This window comes from Puntigrus tetrazona, chromosome 7, assembly GCF_018831695.1.
Source record: "Puntigrus tetrazona isolate hp1 chromosome 7, ASM1883169v1, whole genome shotgun sequence".
Lineage (NCBI taxonomy): Eukaryota > Metazoa > Chordata > Actinopteri > Cypriniformes > Cyprinidae > Puntigrus > Puntigrus tetrazona.
In genome coordinates, this window is record NC_056705.1 from 1234781 (window position 1) to 1253902 (window position 19122).

General features: G+C 37.1%; 1 protein-coding gene across 2 annotated transcripts; it reads left to right on the top strand.

Moving 5' to 3' along the window:
• Positions 1-1846: 1846 nt before the first annotated feature.
• Positions 1847-18505, top strand: tesk1b (testis associated actin remodelling kinase 1b). 2 transcript variants are annotated; one of them, XM_043244106.1, is made up of 11 exons: positions 1847-2027; positions 2305-2747; positions 9320-9441; positions 10975-11023; positions 11779-11925; positions 12009-12091; positions 15075-15165; positions 15341-15424; positions 16174-16260; positions 16515-16617; positions 17125-18505. In XM_043244106.1, the coding sequence occupies exons 2-11, from the start codon at positions 2547-2549 to the stop codon at positions 18165-18167; spliced, it is 2010 nt and encodes a 669-aa protein (XP_043100041.1). In that variant the 5' UTR covers positions 1847-2027; positions 2305-2546; the 3' UTR covers positions 18168-18505. The 2 variants fall into 2 exon arrangements, with proteins under 2 accessions (XP_043100041.1, XP_043100042.1); XM_043244107.1 differs by having other exon boundaries at positions 1851-1988.
• The last annotated feature ends 617 nt before the right edge of the window (positions 18506-19122 follow it).

A 19122-nucleotide genomic window follows, 5' to 3' on the forward strand; every position in this document is an offset into this window, starting at 1 on the left:
AATGATACATTTCTCCAAATCTGTTTTGATTAAAAAAAACACAAAGTTATCTACATCTTGAATTGTCAGATTGAAAATTAAACCCTTTTTTTTTTTGCTCTGATGCTGTGTTTCTGATTTTTCTCTCTCAGTGGATGTGACACAGCTCACCCTGAACTGATCCTGTCTGAAGATTGACAAAACTGTGGCATGGAAACTTCTCCTTATATGATGTGGAGTCCAGGTCTCATATCTACTCTTTCACTGGTCAGTCTTTCGCTGACAAACCTTTTCCATTTTTAAGTTCTTGGACTAATGGTGCAGGTAAGAATTCAGCATCACTGATCATCTATCCAGTTAATTACAATGAATCGAATATACCTAAATATGAAATATCAGATGAAAACGATTTTTATAATGATGAATTTGAAATGCATGTGCTTTCCAAATCTACACAATGCAGTAAACGTTCACCATTTTTGTAATTATGCTGTTTCATCAAATCAGTCACTCTTTATTCTGTTAATGATAGACTAATCATTTTTGTCATAATTATCTGAACATTATTTTCAGTTGTCTTTCACACATGTACAGCATCACATAAAACACATACTTTCATATTTTAGCTACCTCCCCTCATTTAGGTAATTTTGCGCTTTAGTCTTGTGCCACTAGATGGCAACGTGGAGTAATATGAACAGCTTCTTCAAGGCACACAACACACACACACACACCATACACACTCCTGTCACTTATTTAACAAACTTGAAAAAAATTAAAGGGTGTCCGATACTATCAAAACAAAAGCACTTTTAATGCTCATAAATAACTTAACAGTGACGGCCTTGCTCAATAATTCATACATCATAGATTTGATAGGTGTTGTCTTCGTATAAAGTTTCTCACAGGACTGGTGGCCATTAACAAAAAACGTCTACTAAAAATAATATGTGGGTTCTATCAAATGTTGAGAAAAAAGTTTGTTATTTTAACTGTATTTTTTAGTAAGGCTCGGTTAAAAATAATAGATTTATATATGAAATAATATAAACAGATAAATGTCCTCTTAAGGACTGTGTAATTTTCAACACAGTCCTTAAGAGTCCTTTTTTAGTGTTTTCTTGTTATTAGACTTTTTAATAATAATTGTATTTGTACCAAGGGTTCCTCTTATAAAAAAAATTATATAAAATGCCTATTATAAAACTATTACTAAGCATTTTGTTTTACACATTTACAGCAAAATCAAGCAGTTTTATCTTAAAATAAAAAGACTCTAATCAAATATGAATTACAAAATTATAATTGCCTATTTGAAAGAAAAAGAAAGTTAGCTGATGCTAACTGGCTAGCTAACTGATGCGAATTTGAGGAAGCCTAATTTTTAAATATGAAGTCCAAATGTTTTTATTCAACCAACTAGTTAGAATAGATTTGATGAGAAAAAGGACTGATGTTCAAAACATAACTGCATCCCACATACGATTGTCATTCTGAAAATATCATTATATTTTTTCTTAAATATCACATACTACCTATATACAGACCTACTGTTCTCATATCATGTGATTGTGATGGTCTACAAAATAACATTTAAATAATTTTTCTTATTGTTGAGAGTTGAATCGTTTACTTTCAAATGAACTTTCTCTCGGGTACATCGCCAGTGTGAGTTTCATCAAGTATATTCATCATATATTTCATATGTGGTCGTTATTTAGTGCTGTGATTGTTTCAGGGCTAACAGTAGGGGGCACACCCCGTCTAAAGCGTGGGGGCGGGTCATCTGTCAAACTGCGCAGGTGAGCCGCCGCCGCTTCTGCTGGACCCGCCCAGGTGAGTCGCTGCCAATAAGAACTCAAACTCAGTCTGCACACATTTCCTGCGACTTGCCCGCACGGATGCCAGCAGGGGCTCCCCGTTCAGTCGCTCTCAAAATGAAACACGAGGGGAACTGAGCAAACGCTTCCCTCGTTTTGGGATATTCGCAGTGGACTGAAAACGGGAAGGTTGTGACTCGATAAGTTTATACCTGTAGAGCGGCGCAGGTAAACGGCACGGCTCGCGAAGTGTGATGTCGAGCGTAACCGGGTTAATTTAAATAATTAATCGGGGTATAAAACAGTGTTTGTAGAGACGTCGCGACCGTGCGTATCGCCTCACTTCTGTATGTATAATTCATCATCCGCAGTCCGTCTGTAGCGGAAGATGCCGCCGTGCGTCACAGCGCAACTTCACTAAAGCGTGTTCGCCGCGAAAGCAGATTATCGGATGATTTAAATGTAACTGCTGTTAAGATCGATTCTCGTGTCTTATTTGAAACAGGAGTGTGATGCGCCGCTGAAAATGAGGCCAGACATCAGTATGGAGGAAGCGACGCACGAGACCTGAAGATCGGTCACGCGCCGGATCGGGAATTGCGTGTGTAGCCCTTCTTAACTTGATCGAAAGGCGGACCCGCTCTTTTTTTTCCTTGTCAAACAATTACAGAGACCTTGAAACTGCGGTGTTGCGCGAGCGTCAGAGATATGTAAACGCTCGTGCTGGTATTTAGAGCGGGTGCGATAATGTCCTCCGGGACCATCGTTACGGACCAGGATGACCTGGACCCGGAGGCTTCGGACTCTCTTTTGCACGGGATTCACGGCGCGCACCGGCCCAGGCCGTCCTCTTACCGGGCGCTGCGCAGCGCCGTGTCCAGCCTGGCGCGAATAGATGACTTTATCTGCGAGAAGATCGACTCGGGTTTCTTCTCAGAGGTGTTCAAGGTAAATATGTCTTTTCTGTCATGCCGTTTGTTTTTGTTACACGCTGCACGTGCTGCATTTCTTCTGCATGTTGACACTGGATGTAAACAAGTGCGTAATTCTGAAGAGGTTTTTTTTTTTTTTTTTTTTTGTGCTGTCATCTATTTTATTGAGAACTGAGTATGTTGAATAAAACATTGATTTTTAGGATGGAAGTCATTAGTTAGTGTTCACTTAGTTTTAAAAGAGTAAAGTGTGATTTTGTTTTTTTTTTCTTTATTTTTCTGTTTTAGTTTAAGCAGATTTAATGTTTGCCTTTTCACTTTCCAGTAGGAAAATCAAAAGCACGCTTTTGAGTCAAATCATAATGTAGGTGGGGTTGACTCGCTTTACTTCAATATCTTTAAAATCTACAAAATCTGAATTGGACAAATTGAACAAAACATGATGAAAACGTGATCAAAAATATCTAAAAGCGTTTTACTGACGCCCTTAGGCTAACCTTATTTCCTCGCTGAGCAATGACTAAGTTCCTATCTTTATTTCCATTCTGTTACATCCTGTTAATTTTCTTGGCCTTTGTAAATCGTTTTCCTTTAAGTCCCTATAAGCCTGCACAGAGCATATTTCTGATATGCACCTGTATGTAAGTGCATCATTAAATAAACCATTATAATGCTCAATAAGTACAAAATAAGAGAGATAATCCTGCTATCAACTTTTAATATGATATGATTGTATTACTGACTTCGAACAGCTTTTCACTTTAAGCTGTCTTGACTGTGCATCATAATATGCCTCCAGGTTTTGTAGCTCTGTAGATTTATGATCTGTTTCACACTCTCAAAATGATTGATTGGACAGACCATGAATTTATTATTATTATTTTTTTTTACCTCTTTGCAAAATTCGAATGATGGCAGCAGTCATCCTGGCTCTTCCTTCCTGTTAGAGAAAAGGGGTCGTGACCTGTGTAAGGACAGTAGGCCTGTGTTGGTGTGAAAGTGGATACCCGTTGACAAGGTGCGCAGGTGTGCTGGAAACTCTACTCCTGTGTTTGTGTGCGTGCATATGAGACCAAGCTTGACAGAGAGAGAGAAGAAACCTAATTAGCAATCCCTCATAGTTCACAGTGTCCCCCAATTTACTGACCAGGCATCAAATACGGTGATAACTTCCTGCCGGTTACTGCCTGCAAAAATGTCACTGCTGATCAGGTCAATATATATGCAAATGTGCGGTGGCTGCTATTTGTTTCTGTTTGTAGTATGAGGGTTACGAAAGCTGTAAATTATAGATGACATTTATAATTATGTGCAATCCATGTAATAGTCCACAGTTGTGTGGGGATAATTTTTAGTTAGTTTTTAATAGGTTCTTTACATTTTAATGGCCTACAACAATACTATTGAGCAATCTCTATGCCTGTCAAGACAGGTCCTTCAGGCGCTGTTTTAATTTAAGACTTTGCAGTCGGTGGCGACAGTAAAGACTTGTACTTGAACGAAAAATGTTTCAGTTCGTTCTCTTCTAATTGGTTGGTCAGAAAAACCTCTTACCTCTTGTCTGTTCAGTTAATGGCCTGGTTGATAGTTCTTAAGATCTGGAGTGGAAAAAAAACATTGCTCAGCCATTACGTTCTTCTGCTAACTACTTCAGTTCTTTCCCTTTTTCTGCTTGCCTTGATAAAATCAGAAGAAGTGATGAAAGACGAGGGAATTTTGTGTTTCTTTTGGGTTGATGCTCACCTCATTGTGGAATCAGCAGGATTTCTCCTTTTAAGCTGTGCCAAAACAAAGTTGCTATTTATGTGAGATTCCTCTGCAAGAATCTGATGGAGGTGGACAGCCAGAACGAAGTCTTAATGTTTTTTTTTTTTTTTGTTTGTTTGTTTTTTCCATCTTTAACTCCGAAATAGAATCATGCAGCATGGTTTGTTGTGTACAGTGGGCCCTACTTAATCTGCTTTTAAAAACACATGAAATTCATTACACTAAATAACCAAATATCAAAGCAAGTGCCATTTGGGTCAAAGAAATGCTTTGCTAATAGTAAAACATTTACATTTATGCAGTTTACAGACACTATCCTAAGCAGCTTATTCAAGGTAAACATTGTATTCAGGTTTGGGGCATAATTTCGTCTGAGCTGGTCTTTTATTTATTTTTAATGAAAAAAAAAATCCCAAATTAATTTTTTTTTGGCAACTGTAAAGCCCTTTCACAACAAAAGATAATTTAATAAGCCTCTGCCTGTGCACCTCACTGCCAATGTCATTTTCAATGTCATTTTTCTGTGCCATATTTTTTAATATGGTGACATGAGAGGTGTCTGAATAAATGGGAAAACATAAATTGTATTACTTATTTGAAAAAGCAACTTGGATATTTTCTTGTAAATTTACAAGTAGTGTACTTTACGTAACTCACATTCATTGTAATGCATTACCCCTAACCTGTGAACTTATTGATAGCATTGTATCCAGACACTTTTGGGGCCTCTGTAGATTATATACATTTCTTGACAATGCAGAGTTCTTAGTCGTGATATAGGTTCTATTTATATTAGGTGTACATTTGAGCCCGGTGTTAAGGTCACCGTATCGAGTGTGCTCCTTGAGCCTGAGTTTGTTCCTGAAATACAGTAATGAGTCTGGTGACTGCACGCTGATCTGAGTTTGACAAAGGGGTTGATGTCACGGTAAGACGTCTTGGGTTCCGCAATTAGAAAAGACACTCATCGGTTGGATCTTGTTCCCTTCTTGGTGTCGCACGTTATGAAAATGGGCTCACTTCCATTAAATATAGATATGAGGAGGATGGTTAAAAGAACTCGCATGTACATTGTGGTCCTTGTGTCAGTGTAGTTTCAGTGGGAGGAGATTCGAGAACTGATTGTTAAAGACGAGTTATGATAGGTTGAGAAGTTTGAGGTTGTAAACAATTTGCAAGCTAGTTTTGACATGATTTCGAAAGCCTGGATTTACAACACAAAGTCCCCGTCAGTGCTTCCCTTTTGCATTCTCTCTCTCTCTGTCTTTCTATTCTTGTTCCTCGTTGTCTTACTAGTTGGGGCATGCATGAATGTCAAGCTCCATTGCTGCCACAGAGCTCCTGCGCATGTTTGTTTGAGTTTGCGTACGTTTTAAATGGGAGTGCAGTCTGGACTATTTGAAGTCTGCTTGTGAATGCATTTTGATGCATTTTTCAGGTGTGTGTTTGTGATGTTGTGATGTTCTTAAAGATTTCTACTGAAAGTTTCTAGGTTTGGAAGCTTAGCTCTTGTATTGCCATTGTGACTTTGACTGTCCTTGCAAGAAATATTTCACTTTCAATTAAAAGTTTACAATATGTGCACATTTATAGCTTGTGTGTTGGTTAGACCCTGAAATATTTAAGTAATGTATGTTGGATTTTTCATCGATGTTCCAAAGGAGGAAAAGGTAAAAAGTAATTTTTAACATTTTTAGCAGATCTCCAAATGAATGCTTTGGTTAAACTTTATTTTAAGGTGTAGTTGTTACAGTGTAATTATACACTTAAGTAATGAGTAGTATTAATTAAATACAGTACTTGTACTTTATGGTGAGGGTTCAAGATTTGGGTTTGGCTTGGGGTTACTTGCATGTAATTATACATAATTTTTATATACAACTTTAAAATACGTTGTTGCCCAAAATTTTTTATACAGTAGCCTAAATTGTAACGTGATTCATCTAAAATTTGGAACATATGGAATTTTAATATCTTCTGTTTGTTTATTACATAGACTACTGGCATATACATATTGGACAAAATATCGGTGCAACCCATTAAAAAATAACTAGCAGATGAACGTTATTTACATGGTTTGTGTTATGAATGTAAAACAGGATCATGGTAAGAATCATTTTATAAAAGATGTGAGCTGTGAAAAAAAATGTTTTGTGTGTCTGATGTTTTAGGGCCTGTTAAGTGCTCTATGGGGTACTTTTTAACCGTCTCTGGCAGTGTGCTGTAGTGTGAGAGTGGGTGCTAATGATGCTCCAGTAAGTGCTGTCTTAGACCACCTGTCTAAATGGCAATATGAGAAGTATGATGATAGAAAGCGGATTCATCACATGCACGCTCATCCAGACTCCTACACCTCTGTTTTTCATACACTCAACGGCACATTGGGCAAGCTCAGTGTCCATTCAGCTTCTGTTTGCCTTGTGTGTTAGTGTGTGCACTAGCTCTGGCACAGTGATAATTTTTGTGGGCAACCCCAGTTAAATCTAGCTTCTGGTATCCTCCCCCCAAAACAAACATATCTCTCTTCTACCTATCAGAACAGCATTTGTTTTTGATAAATGAAATGCAGGCTGCGTGGTTTCTTTCGGTCATCTTTTGAATTCCATGGAAAGCTCTACAGAATTTGAACAGCTGTCATTCACGAAGCTCTATGCTCCCCCTCCCCCCACACTCACTGTTTGCTTACTTATAAATTAGGTTGATTGGATACTGCTTTCAGCTGCCAGGTGTACAGTAATATGGTAAAACATGTCAAATGGAGCTAAGGTTAAAGTTTACCCCCCCAAAAAATGGAAATTTGCTGAAAACTCACCTCACTTTCACTTACTTATGGATCCTCTTTAGTGAGTGGGTGCCGTCAGAATGATAGCCCGGTTAAAAACATCACAGTAAACCATCAATTAGTTTCTTGTGAAATTAAGCATTACTTTCAGTTTATATCCTTTCTAGTCCTCTGTCCATAATATTCATTCATCTTGTCTGAATCAGGAGAGAAATGTATGTGGATCAAGCACTATTTTCAAGTGAAAAAAATTTTCAAGTGGGTTTTGATATGAGAGAATTACAGGGGGTGGACTTCTACACTGGAGAAAGCATTATGGATTATGAACTTTTTGGCCAGAAGAGATGAGATCAAGTTAAGACTCCTTTTCGCTTGCCTTCTTAATTGACAGACTGGAGGAGTGTGAATTACTTATGGATTACCGTCATATTTTTATTAGCTCATTCTGTCGGCACCCATTCACTACAGAGAACCCATTGCTGAATAAGTGATTTAATGCTAGATTTCTCAAAACAAGCTCCAAATGAAGAAACAAATTCATCTTGTTAATTGTCACCAAATTTTCAATTTCGGATAAACTAATCCATTCTGTGTATAACTGCGTATTGAATTGAATTTCATCTACTTGATTAAGTATCGATTACAGCTTTCTGTGTGAATCAACATCATAAAATATGAAAGCCCACAGATGTATACCATGTACACCTACCTACTTTTTCTCAGGAAAATAAGACTTTGAGACATCAATTCTCATTGCGCAGATATTTTTATCACAGAATGTTGAAATAATAATAATGTGTGTTTAGGGCGTCTTCTGTATATATCTCTGAGAATGCATTGCACTTTAACACTGTTTACCTTTTGATTAAAAAAAAAAAAATTGGCACACACATACACACAAGCTGCAGGGCTGAGTTATATCAGATAATTTATGGATTTTAAAGTTTCCTGCTATTGATCTTGTGGAGACTCACAAAAGCAGATAATGGAGCTCATTGTTATCGTGATATCTTAGCTTGCACGCTTTGGCGCTGCAGGCAAGATCAGCCAGCCAGGCAGCACGGCGCAGGTTTGGGTGTCATCAATCTGAGACTGGTTTCTGCCTTTGCTTGATTGCATTGTCATGTTGCTTTTGTACAGACCATCAAATATGAATAATACTCTTGAAGCTTGGATGCAGATAGTTTCACTCCTTTAGGGAAATTCTTGCTTTGGGTTATTTAAGTGTGTGTGTGTGTGTGTGTGTGTGTGTGTGTGTGTGTGTGTGTGTGTGGAAATATTTCTTGTCATCAAGGAAACATGTTCAGACAATATTAGAGTTAGTCAACCGCGTACTGGTTTTAATTTATAATGCTTCATAAATCATATTTATCATTAGTTGCCATGAATGAAAACATTATGGTTCTCAGTTCAACTGTTTGTGAAAACACATACGTGTTATTGGGGCTGCTACTGAGTCCAGATATGGACCAGACGGTTTGAGTGGGCAAACCTCCAGCTTGATATCAAGCAGCGTGTTGTGGGTCTGTTTCATGTTTCCTGTGAGACGTGCCCCGATGAGCCACTCAAGCAAATGAAAGATATGAGCATGGGCACTATCAGCACCAAAGCATTTTGTAATGTTACATAATTTTAGTCATTCTTGATCATTTGCACAAAGTGTTCACACAGACAAATTTGCCTATATTTGATTAGTGACGTACAAATGGTACAGAATCTTAAGTCCAGTTTTTAAACATTTCTTGTAACTAACCTTTTGTAAATTTCAGCTTTTAAACTTCGAAACAAAATTTTAAATTCCACATTTTTCACTATAGAGTCCACTGTGTTTCCTCCTGAGTACAGATAATGTCTCCTGCAGCCAGGGACTTTGAAGTCTGGGATGAATCGGAAGTGTGTGTGTGTGTGTGTGTGTGTCTGTGAGAGTGAGAGGGAGAAAAGGGCCAGAGATCTCTGTCCAGCTGGCCCAGACATGAATAGAGCTCTAAAGTGTCTGTCTGTGACAAGTATTTTTTTTTTTTTCCCCTCTTTCTCTGAAGGTGCAGCATCGTACCACGGGGCAGGTGATGGCTCTGAAGATGAACACCATGGCCAGTAACAAAGCAAATATGCTGAAGGAGGTACAGCTGATGAACCGCCTCAGACATCCCAACATACTCAGGTCTGCATTGCATTGCACCAGCAGAGCTGGTCAGCGTTGATTAAAACCGAATATGTGCAGTGTGGATTTTGCTGAAATAAAATTAAAAATATATATATTTTTTTTTTTTTTTTTCTCCTTTCCCTTCAGCTCGTTTATTTGACCAATTAAAAGTGTAACTTGAAATTATGTTTAGATAAAAATTCCATTCTCATATTTAGAATATATATGATGTTATGCTTTGCTTTTATTGACTTAGTACTACTGTCATAGCAGTTTATGTATTGATTTATTATATTTTTAAAATATAAATAATTCATTTAATTCATTCTAGCATTAAAATGGCAATAATAGTGGTTAGATTAAAATTATGATTCCTAATTGAGAAGGAAACTATTTCAGGGTAAATGCCAAGTCATTTGCTTTTAGAGAGCAAGGATGTAGTAAACTGATCAAAAGTGAGAGTAAAGGCCAAAAAAGATACATTTCAAATAAATGCTATTCTTTAGAACATTTAATTCATCAAAGAACTCTAGGAAAAACTATTAACTTTTTTTATATTTGTTTATATAAAAAGAAATAGTGACAACCACAAACCTCCCATAGTCTCGTAATTCTTTTAGTTTATGATGCAAAATTAAATTATCTTTAAAAAAAAATTAAGTATCTAGTAAAAGTGCTGTAAATTTAATCCATTTTGATATTGAAATTAGTCAGACTCGGCCACTGAGATGCTGCAAACACAATCAGAGTACCATAACTACATTCGGTTATCTATTGCATTGTGCCGTCTCAGTGAGGGTTAGCTGGGAAATAATATCACCAGTCCCTCGTCTGATGGCTCTTCCCTCTCTTCTCTTGTGTACTAACATAACCTACAGTCAGGAGGGTTTCCAGCTAGATGTTTGTTCATTTTTCTGAATTTCCAAGTGTCCATTTGAATAATTCATTAATTTCTAAATCCATATGTTTTTTGTATCTGTTCTTGCCTCTGGAATGGAAAGAATGCTTTGTTTTTGTTTTAAGTCCAGCTTACCTAAAGGACAAAGTCTGTGCTATTTGGCAATAAACACCGCATTGTATGAGAACATGAATATTGATGTCACAGGATGGCAGCTTTTGTCTTCCCTCCATAACTGCAGCCACTGTTTATGTAGAGTAAAATATGTAATTGGAAGCTGGGGGGTAGAGGATGGAGCAACACATTATTAACCATCAAATACAAATATATTTTAAGTTCTTAAATAAATCCCCACATGAATGCAGGGGGTGTGTTTGTTTGCATGTGCCAGGGCAAGGAGTCTAGGTCTTTTGTATGCTTAACCTGCACCAGCTTGTGTGGTCTCAGGTGTTTGAATTAAGTGTGTGTGTGTGTGTGTTAGTGTGAGAGAGTGAGTGTGTGTGTTTTCATGCATGTTTAAGATTGTCTTCAAAATACAGGTGTTCCAGCTCACATTCTTGAGATGGGTCACTCTTGAAGGAACTTGTTAGCACCTTCTCCTGTTTTTTGTTTTTCCAACAGCCTTTACTATTTCTCTGTGTGTGTCCCTTTAGGTTTGTGGGAGTGTGTGTACATGAGGGGCATCTTCATGCACTGACAGAGGTAAGAGTTTTATCCAACAGTTTTTTTTTGTTTTTTTTTTTGTTTGTTTTTTTTAATGCTGTATCAGCACTGTCACTTTTTTTTTTTTTTTTTTTAGGTTTTTTTTTTTTTAAAGGTTTATGTTCACCAAAGCTGCATTGATTTAATCAAAAGTACATGAAATACTCAGTTTAAATATTTTAATATTTTCAGTCACCATTATTCCAGTTTTCATTGTTACAAGACCCTTTAGAAAGGATTTTATAAGAACTGATCTGGTACTCAAACGTTTTATTTTTATTATTGTTGTTGATGAAACCTTGTTTTGCTTCTTTTTTTTTTTTCACTTCAAAGGAACTTTATTTTCATTAGAATCTTTAAGTAACATAATAAATGTCATTTAAAAATTTAGGAATTACTGTTGTCATCTGATCACTTAGGGCTTCCTTGCTGAACAGACGTACGAATTTCTTCAAAAACAATCCCAAATGTTTCAATAGTTTATTTTATTTATTTATAGGTAACATTTCTTTTGCTTGACATACTATATATTTTTCACTAAGCTCAATGCAAAGGAGTCTGGAATAGCTTTTCCCGCAATACCCTTTGAAACATGCTTGAACTCCATTCTATACTAGTTTAATGTGCATAGACAGTTCATGGGTTGACATGTGAGGTATAACGTTCAAGCAGTTTTCTGGCTTTTTATGCTTTACCTTTAACATCCTTTGGTTTCATAGAAGATGACTTCAAAGTTTGACCTCTGTGTGTTGTAGTTCATTAATGGCGGCAACCTGGAGCAGCTGTTGAACAGTGACGTGTTCCTGTCCTGGTCTGTGAGAATAAACCTCAGTCTTGATATTGCCAGAGGACTGGAATACCTACACAGCAAGGGCATATTTCACAGAGACCTTACGTCAAAGGTACACGCGAATATTTCTTTAAAATGTATACAAATACATATTAAGGGCGCACAAATATTCTGAATGTGTTTGTTGTTTTGTAGAACTGTCTGGTACGCTGGGAGAACGGGCAGTGCAGTGCTGTGGTGGGGGACTTTGGCCTGGCAGAGAAAATTCCTGATCACAGGTCAGTAAATTGCATTGTCATTACTCGAGAGATAAGATTAGATATACTGCACTCGTCAGAGAGTTAAAGAGAGATGGAAGCAGTCAAGTACTGATTGATGAGCTTCCATTTTTCCGTAAAGCTCTTGTATCTATAGCTGGAAAGTAAATGATTGAGAGCATGTGATGTAGTCAGCCTCCGCTCATCCCGCCCAGTCATGTCCTGCTGTTGTTTCAGTCCATGTGTACACAGAGCAGCATGTGTAAATGAAATGGATGTTAAATACCTCAGATATGCTTGAGTTATGATGTTGACATTTACCCTTAATAGCTCAAGTATCTGTTCTCACATGATATGAAGCATGTACTGCTGGACTGCAGGCATTTGCACGTGCTGGTAATGTGGACGGATGGCTAGAAAAACAATCGGGGAGGGAAAAATCAAACCGTTGCATCTGAAGAGGAAGAAAAAACAAACACTTAATCTCACTGCACTTAAACTACTAGTCAATACATTGAAGTGTATTTTTTTTTTCTGCACACCAAATCTGCATTTATTTGATCCAAAACACTGAAAAAAAACCCAGTAATGTTGTTACTTGCATTTTTACTATTTAAAATAACTGCTTTCTATTTTTTTCTAAAGTTATTTTAAATGGTAATGCTTAAATTTATTGTTTTCTGTATTTTGGTTGTGCTTGGTGAGCAGAAGAGATTTCTTTGAGCATGAAAATCTTATGATGTATTTTCAGATGTGACTATTCATAAGTCCAATTCATAAGGTATGAAGACCCTGAAATACAAAATGTAATTCCTCCCGTATTAAAGTAATAATTACACATACCAGTAATGATACATTATAGCTTTTAAGTCACTATCATGGTGTCCACAGAAATATTAAACAGTACAGCTGATTTTAGCATTGATAAAATGATCATAGGATCATTTGATGCTGAAGACTGGACTAATTGCTGCCAAAAATTCAGCTTTGCCATTACAGGAATAAATTATTTTAAGATGTATTCAACAGAATAGTTATTTCACAGTATTACTCTTTTACTAGAATATTCATGAATGTAGCCATGATGAGCAAAAGACTGTTTCATCATGGGTTTTTTTTTGTTTTTTGTTTTTCAAAATCAGCCCAAACTTTTGAACTGTAACCTAAGAACAGCACTTCTATATTTAGTCATCTTAGTTTCCATAAAATGGATTGTCCACATTTTATTGAGGCCAATATATAACGGTTCACAAGGACACAGAAGGATGCGTGATATTATGCAATGCTTTTGCAAGAAATCACTCTCTTGATATTACAGGATTTCCCAGTGTAACGACGGTTGGAGGCTTTAATTGTGTACACTCCTGGCAACTAGGTCTGTGATACTGTAATTACCGGGTGACTTTATGAGGAAATGGGAAATTGAGCTGTGTTTAGTATTACATTTGAGCTGGTAATTTTACAGGAGCTTCCAGATTGACATTTGTTTGCAAAAAAAATGCAACTTAAGTAAGGGATTACTGTTAATGATATTCCAGTGTGAAAAATGTTTGGCCAGCAGAGACTACTGTATGTAACCATTAATCCATATATCCTGTGGATTAACATTCCTTTTAGTGAAGTGCTCATGCTGGGACATATTAAAGTGATCTGCTGCTTGTGTAATCCTTTCCTCAGCATAGAGCCTCTGTATAAACTTCTCCGTTCAGCTTTCCTTTTATACACGGTCTCAGCATAAACATTACATAATGGAGTAGCTAAAGTGTACCTCCCCAACTTAGCATGTGTGATCATGAGTGCCTTCAGAGTGCTGGTTTTGTTCTGCCTTTGTGTTGATCTCCTCAGTGAGAGAATGGCGATCTTATGAAAGCATGCTGTTGTTATATTTTGCAACATATTATATTGTTTTTGTATTTACTTTGCATGATATGTAATTGCATTGTTCAAAAATTGAGTCTGAGAGTCTTTTTGGGGGGGGGAACTAAAAAATATACTACAAACGGTAATGTTGTGAAATATTATGACTGTTGAGGCGTTTTCTACTTGTTCATTACTCAACTACATGTGTTAAATATGTTCAAGTCTTAGTTTCTTCAGAAAAAGACCTGATTTTCAACTGTTCAATCTACAACAGTTTACTGCATAAAATACTCCCACAATGCAATGTGCTCTCTCCAGTATTATGAATGAACCAGATTTGCACTTCCTTGCTTGACCATTTTATTGAACAACCAAATGTTTATCATAGGATAATTTTTGCTGTTTTACTTACTAATTTAATAGCTATGTATACAAGTAGTAAGCTAGTGCTCCATTGTACATTGTTGTGTCAAAGTCATGAGGGACTTGTTTCCTCTACATTTGTGTTGATTTTAATGATGGCTTTGTAGGAATGTCTGTGTGAAAGAGAGCAGTTTTACAGTTGAGCTCTGTTTCTTTTTGTTGGTATTTCCGTAAAAGTTGTGTAATGCATATTTTGTAATGCTTGTGAATGCTTCACGTTTACGTGTAAAACCATGGGTATTTGTATATGTGAAGAAGACTGAGCAGACCACTAAATGATGGCTTTTTGGAAAGCTCTCCTAAAAAGGACAAAGTATTTCAGCTGTTTGCTGCGGTAGATTCCCTCACTCTGAGTAACCCACATCCACAAATGGTGTTTACACTGCAGTGCATTACTCTATTTATCTCTCTCTCTCTTCCCTTGTCTCCACTCTTCCTCTCTGTCTATTTATGCCCAGTACACAGTCCCAGACCAAAATAAAACTGAGGAAGTGTCTCTCAGCAGCATATGAGTATGCCAGCTATAATTAAGATCTTACAAGAGCTTGTTTTCTTATTTTTGTACATCCACACGCACATAATCATGCTGTGGGTTAATGGAGTAGGGGTTTATGGGTCTTCAATTTGGAAATGAGTAGTAATTAAAGTGATCCTACAAGTTCTATTAATCTTTTTTTTTTTTTTTTTTTTTTTTTAAGTAAGTGATTTTTCCTTTTTTCAGCGACGAGGCAGAGAAGCAGAGCTTGGCTGTTGTTGGCTCCCCCTACTGGATGGCTCCGGAGGTGCTCCGAGGAGAGCGCTACGATGAAAAGGTGGAACACGTATGATTTCATTACCCAGATACAGGCCAGAGTCCTCCTCAGTGACTCTTTCACCCACATTACTTGTGAAATTAATCTGACAATTTTAAATCTAAAACTGGTGCCATTATTTGTGTGTGTGTGTGTGTGTGTGCGCGCGTGTATAAATAAAACTTTTTTCTAACAGGTGGATGTGTTTGCCTATGGTATTATTCTCTGTGAGATTATTGGCCGGATACAGGCAGATCCTGACTTTCTTCCACGGACAGAGGTGAAAATTGAACATACAGCATCTTAAAAAGTCACTCCAAATATTTTTACAGTTAGACAAACCATTTCAATACTTCTAGAACAGTGGTTCCCAACCTTTTTTAACTCACAGCCCACACAACCAAACATATGTTTCAATACTGCAAAAATAAATGAACTGTTATTTGTGTCGGGTTAGTAACTGAGTACTCAGAAGCATGACTTTTAACTGTCTTTATTGAATAAACGGGTAAACGCATAGTAACAGTTTATTATTATTTTTTGTTATTTAATTAATTATGATATTTATTATTACTACACATTTTTACGTATTGCTATCTATTGATAACTAAAGCATTTTGGCGGCTTGTCTTGAAAACCACTGTTCTAGAATAAAGACTTTTTGTAAACACGTATTTAAGTGTTAAGGTGCATATTGTTTCACGATTATTCTAAAATTGCTTCTAAAGCATTTTATTTGTCTATCTGTTTTTCACTCTTATAAGATATCAGGTCTATAAATATCAGGCCTGTAACAATCACATGTACTAATCTCTATGTAATAGGTCGTAGTTTACTCCAATGTGACATAACAGCACTGCCAATGAAGTTGTGCTTTTACGTACACATGATTAATTACTGTTTATCTTTGTCAGGATATTTTATTTCTACAGTACTGCATGCACAGTAGTAATATATACAGCTTTGTAACTTTTTTTTTATTTCTCTCTGAAGACTGAAATTAGGCTTGTCTGGTGATTTCTGTTTCAGGACTTTGGTCTTGATGTGGACACTTTTCGGCAGATGGTTGGAGACTGTCCTTCTCATTTCTTCAACCTAACAGTCATCTGCTGCAGTGTAAGAACTCTTATCTGCCATCATGAAAGATAACAAATCTTTACAAATCTCACATGCTGACACAGGCTTAAATGTAAAAGGTTAACCTTAGATGCCTCTCCTTGACAGTTCTTCTAATTCGGATCAATAAATGCAGGTTGAATCCAAGATACAAATGTATTTTACTGCTCAATTAGAATGACTTCACAAAATTGCAGATAGAATGCTTACATTTAAAAAAAATATTATTATTTTATTTTTCCTCTCTCTTGCAGATGAATCCAGAGAGTCGGCCCTCATTCTCAGAGGTGGTAGCACAGTTAGAGAAGATAGTGAGTGATCGAGAAAAGAGTGAATGTATGGAGCCTGATGTAGAGGGTGAGTCAGCAAAAAAATAATAATTTTTTGCATTTATTTGTTTGCAATGCATATGTAATGTAAATTTTATTTTCAGAACTGATTTTCCTTTTGTGAAGAATGTTCATAATTCAAATCACATTTGTTTGCTCTAAACAAAGTTATTTGGTCTCAAGAAAATATTTCAACCAAAAATAAACCAAACCAAGTTTAAGTTTTATATTTTCTGTCCCTCCGCTATAAGTCCAGATAACAAACACGTGAAGGTCCAAATTCATATAGATCAAACTATTTAGTCCTGTTGATCCTAAATAGAGATACTGTTGCATTTTTATTTAAAGTATCTTGTTTTTAGAGGGGTTTTTGTATCGACAAAAATTGTCAATTTACTCACCCTTGTTTTTTGGTTAACTATCTCTTTAAATATCTTTTTGTTTCCATTTAAAATGTATACATTCAAGTATAGTTTTGGCCTTAAATGACCAAACTAAGGTTTTTTTTTTTTTTTGTTTGTTTGTTTTTCTTCAGACCTGCGGTCCACAAACAAGATACCTTTGAGTCGAAAGCATTCTCTAGACATTGCCGCTGATCCGCGTCTCTGCCGCAGTAAATCCGACGTGCTCCTCCCTCCGTCCCCTCTCCTGACTCGGACCACACCGATGCGCGTCAACCCCTTCTCCCAGCGCCAAGACCTCAATGGCGGCCGCATCAAGCTCTTTGACACCCCCAGCAAGTCTGTCTTTTCCCTCACCTTTGCTCTCCCTCCGCCTCCAGACCCTAGCAGCCCCGTCTCCTGTGACAAAGGCCCTTTCCATTTCCACAGACGCAGCCAATCACTGCCCTGCACGGCAGAAGACATCCAGTCTCTGCGCAGTGCTGCTGACAATGAGAAATGTGAAAATAATCCAAGTGTTATGGACAAAAATCCAGTCGATGGAAATCTGATGGACATGGGAAGGGACAGTGTGTTGGCTGTGAGCAACGAGAGTATTTCTGAGGTTTTTAATACACTCGGTGAGGACGTTAGGTGTTCAAATCCTAAACAGGAGAAGGAGGAGAATTTTGAAATGAACAGTCAAGAAGCTATAGCTGACGACTCTGGTCTTCCGTTAGATCTAGAGCTGATGTCTCCAAACCGATCGAGGAGCGCTGAGGAGCCGATGGACTGCACCAGCTCTCCTGAAACACTAGATGGCGCCATCGCCGCTTCGACCAAACCTTACTCCAATGGCTATAGCTCCCTGGTCTCCAACGGGCCACCCTCATTACCTCCTTTACTAGACATGGACAACAACAATGGCACCGTTCCTATAAACCGACCTCTGGGATGGGGGGTTAATAACTCCAATGGTGCCATGACCCCTCTCACGCCTCCGGAACAGGATGAGGTCATAACCTGTCCGGGTTGCTGTCTAGCAGGGATGAGTTTCCCCTCCATTTGCACACGTGGACCCCGACAGACCCCTTATAAGAACTTGAACGGCGACGCGGCAGGGAAAAGGCTTCTGTGCAAAGCTTTGCCGCCCTCGCCTACAGAGCCAAGCATCACTCTGCCTGGCACTCGGACATAAAAGATGCATGATATGTAGGTGATGCGCTACCTTTAAAAGCGGATGCTACTGCTTAATGCACTCAAACTAAAATCAAGCTGAATAATGTCATTCTGAAGAGAAAGAAAACGCTGTGTATTATTGTTCAGACTAGGTGGATCATTTAGTATTTCTGATCTCAAGTCCTAGTCCTCTACACTTGAACACCATAGGTTTTAACACCCTTTCTAAAGATACGTGTTGTCAATATTTTTGTTATTTTTACAATTATTTGAAAGCTTATGAAAATACTTTGTGAATGGGAAAAGAAATTATGTATTATTTTATTAATGACATTAAATGACATGGAAAGTAAAGTATTAACAGGCTACGTTTTGTTTATGGAAGATATGAGTCACATTATTGGTTTTCTGTAATATACTAACTCTACATTTCACATTGTGTCACATGGTATAAATGATGCAAAGTTGCCTCTTTATTTGCTTTCTATTTTAAAGTGTCAGGCCCAGTGGAAAAGTCACTTTTTTTTTTGTGAAAATGAATGTTGCACATATATTTGCAGGAAGTTAATGATCGGATAATCAGCATGGCATATTTATAAAGTGTTTTAGGCTGATTAAAAACCTTTCATCAAAGTTGTTCCGTAGCCTAATATCAAAATATGTTCCTGTCTTAGGACAACTTTATATACTGTATATAAAATCTATACACGCACACTCTAAACTGTTTAATATATAATATACTGTATATTAGTGCCATGTAGAATACTAGAAAATGTTTAAGAAACTGAATAAAATAGTAAATAAGAAATAAAAAAATAGTTTTTATCAGTTTAATGCAAGTCGAGACTGACAAGTGGCAGAAACGGTCTACTTTTAAATGTTTACTTCAATGCTTTGATCTAAAAAAACCATTGAACCTCACCAATGTTTTCAACATCGATAATGTGATATTGCTTATTTTCAAAATCATCTAA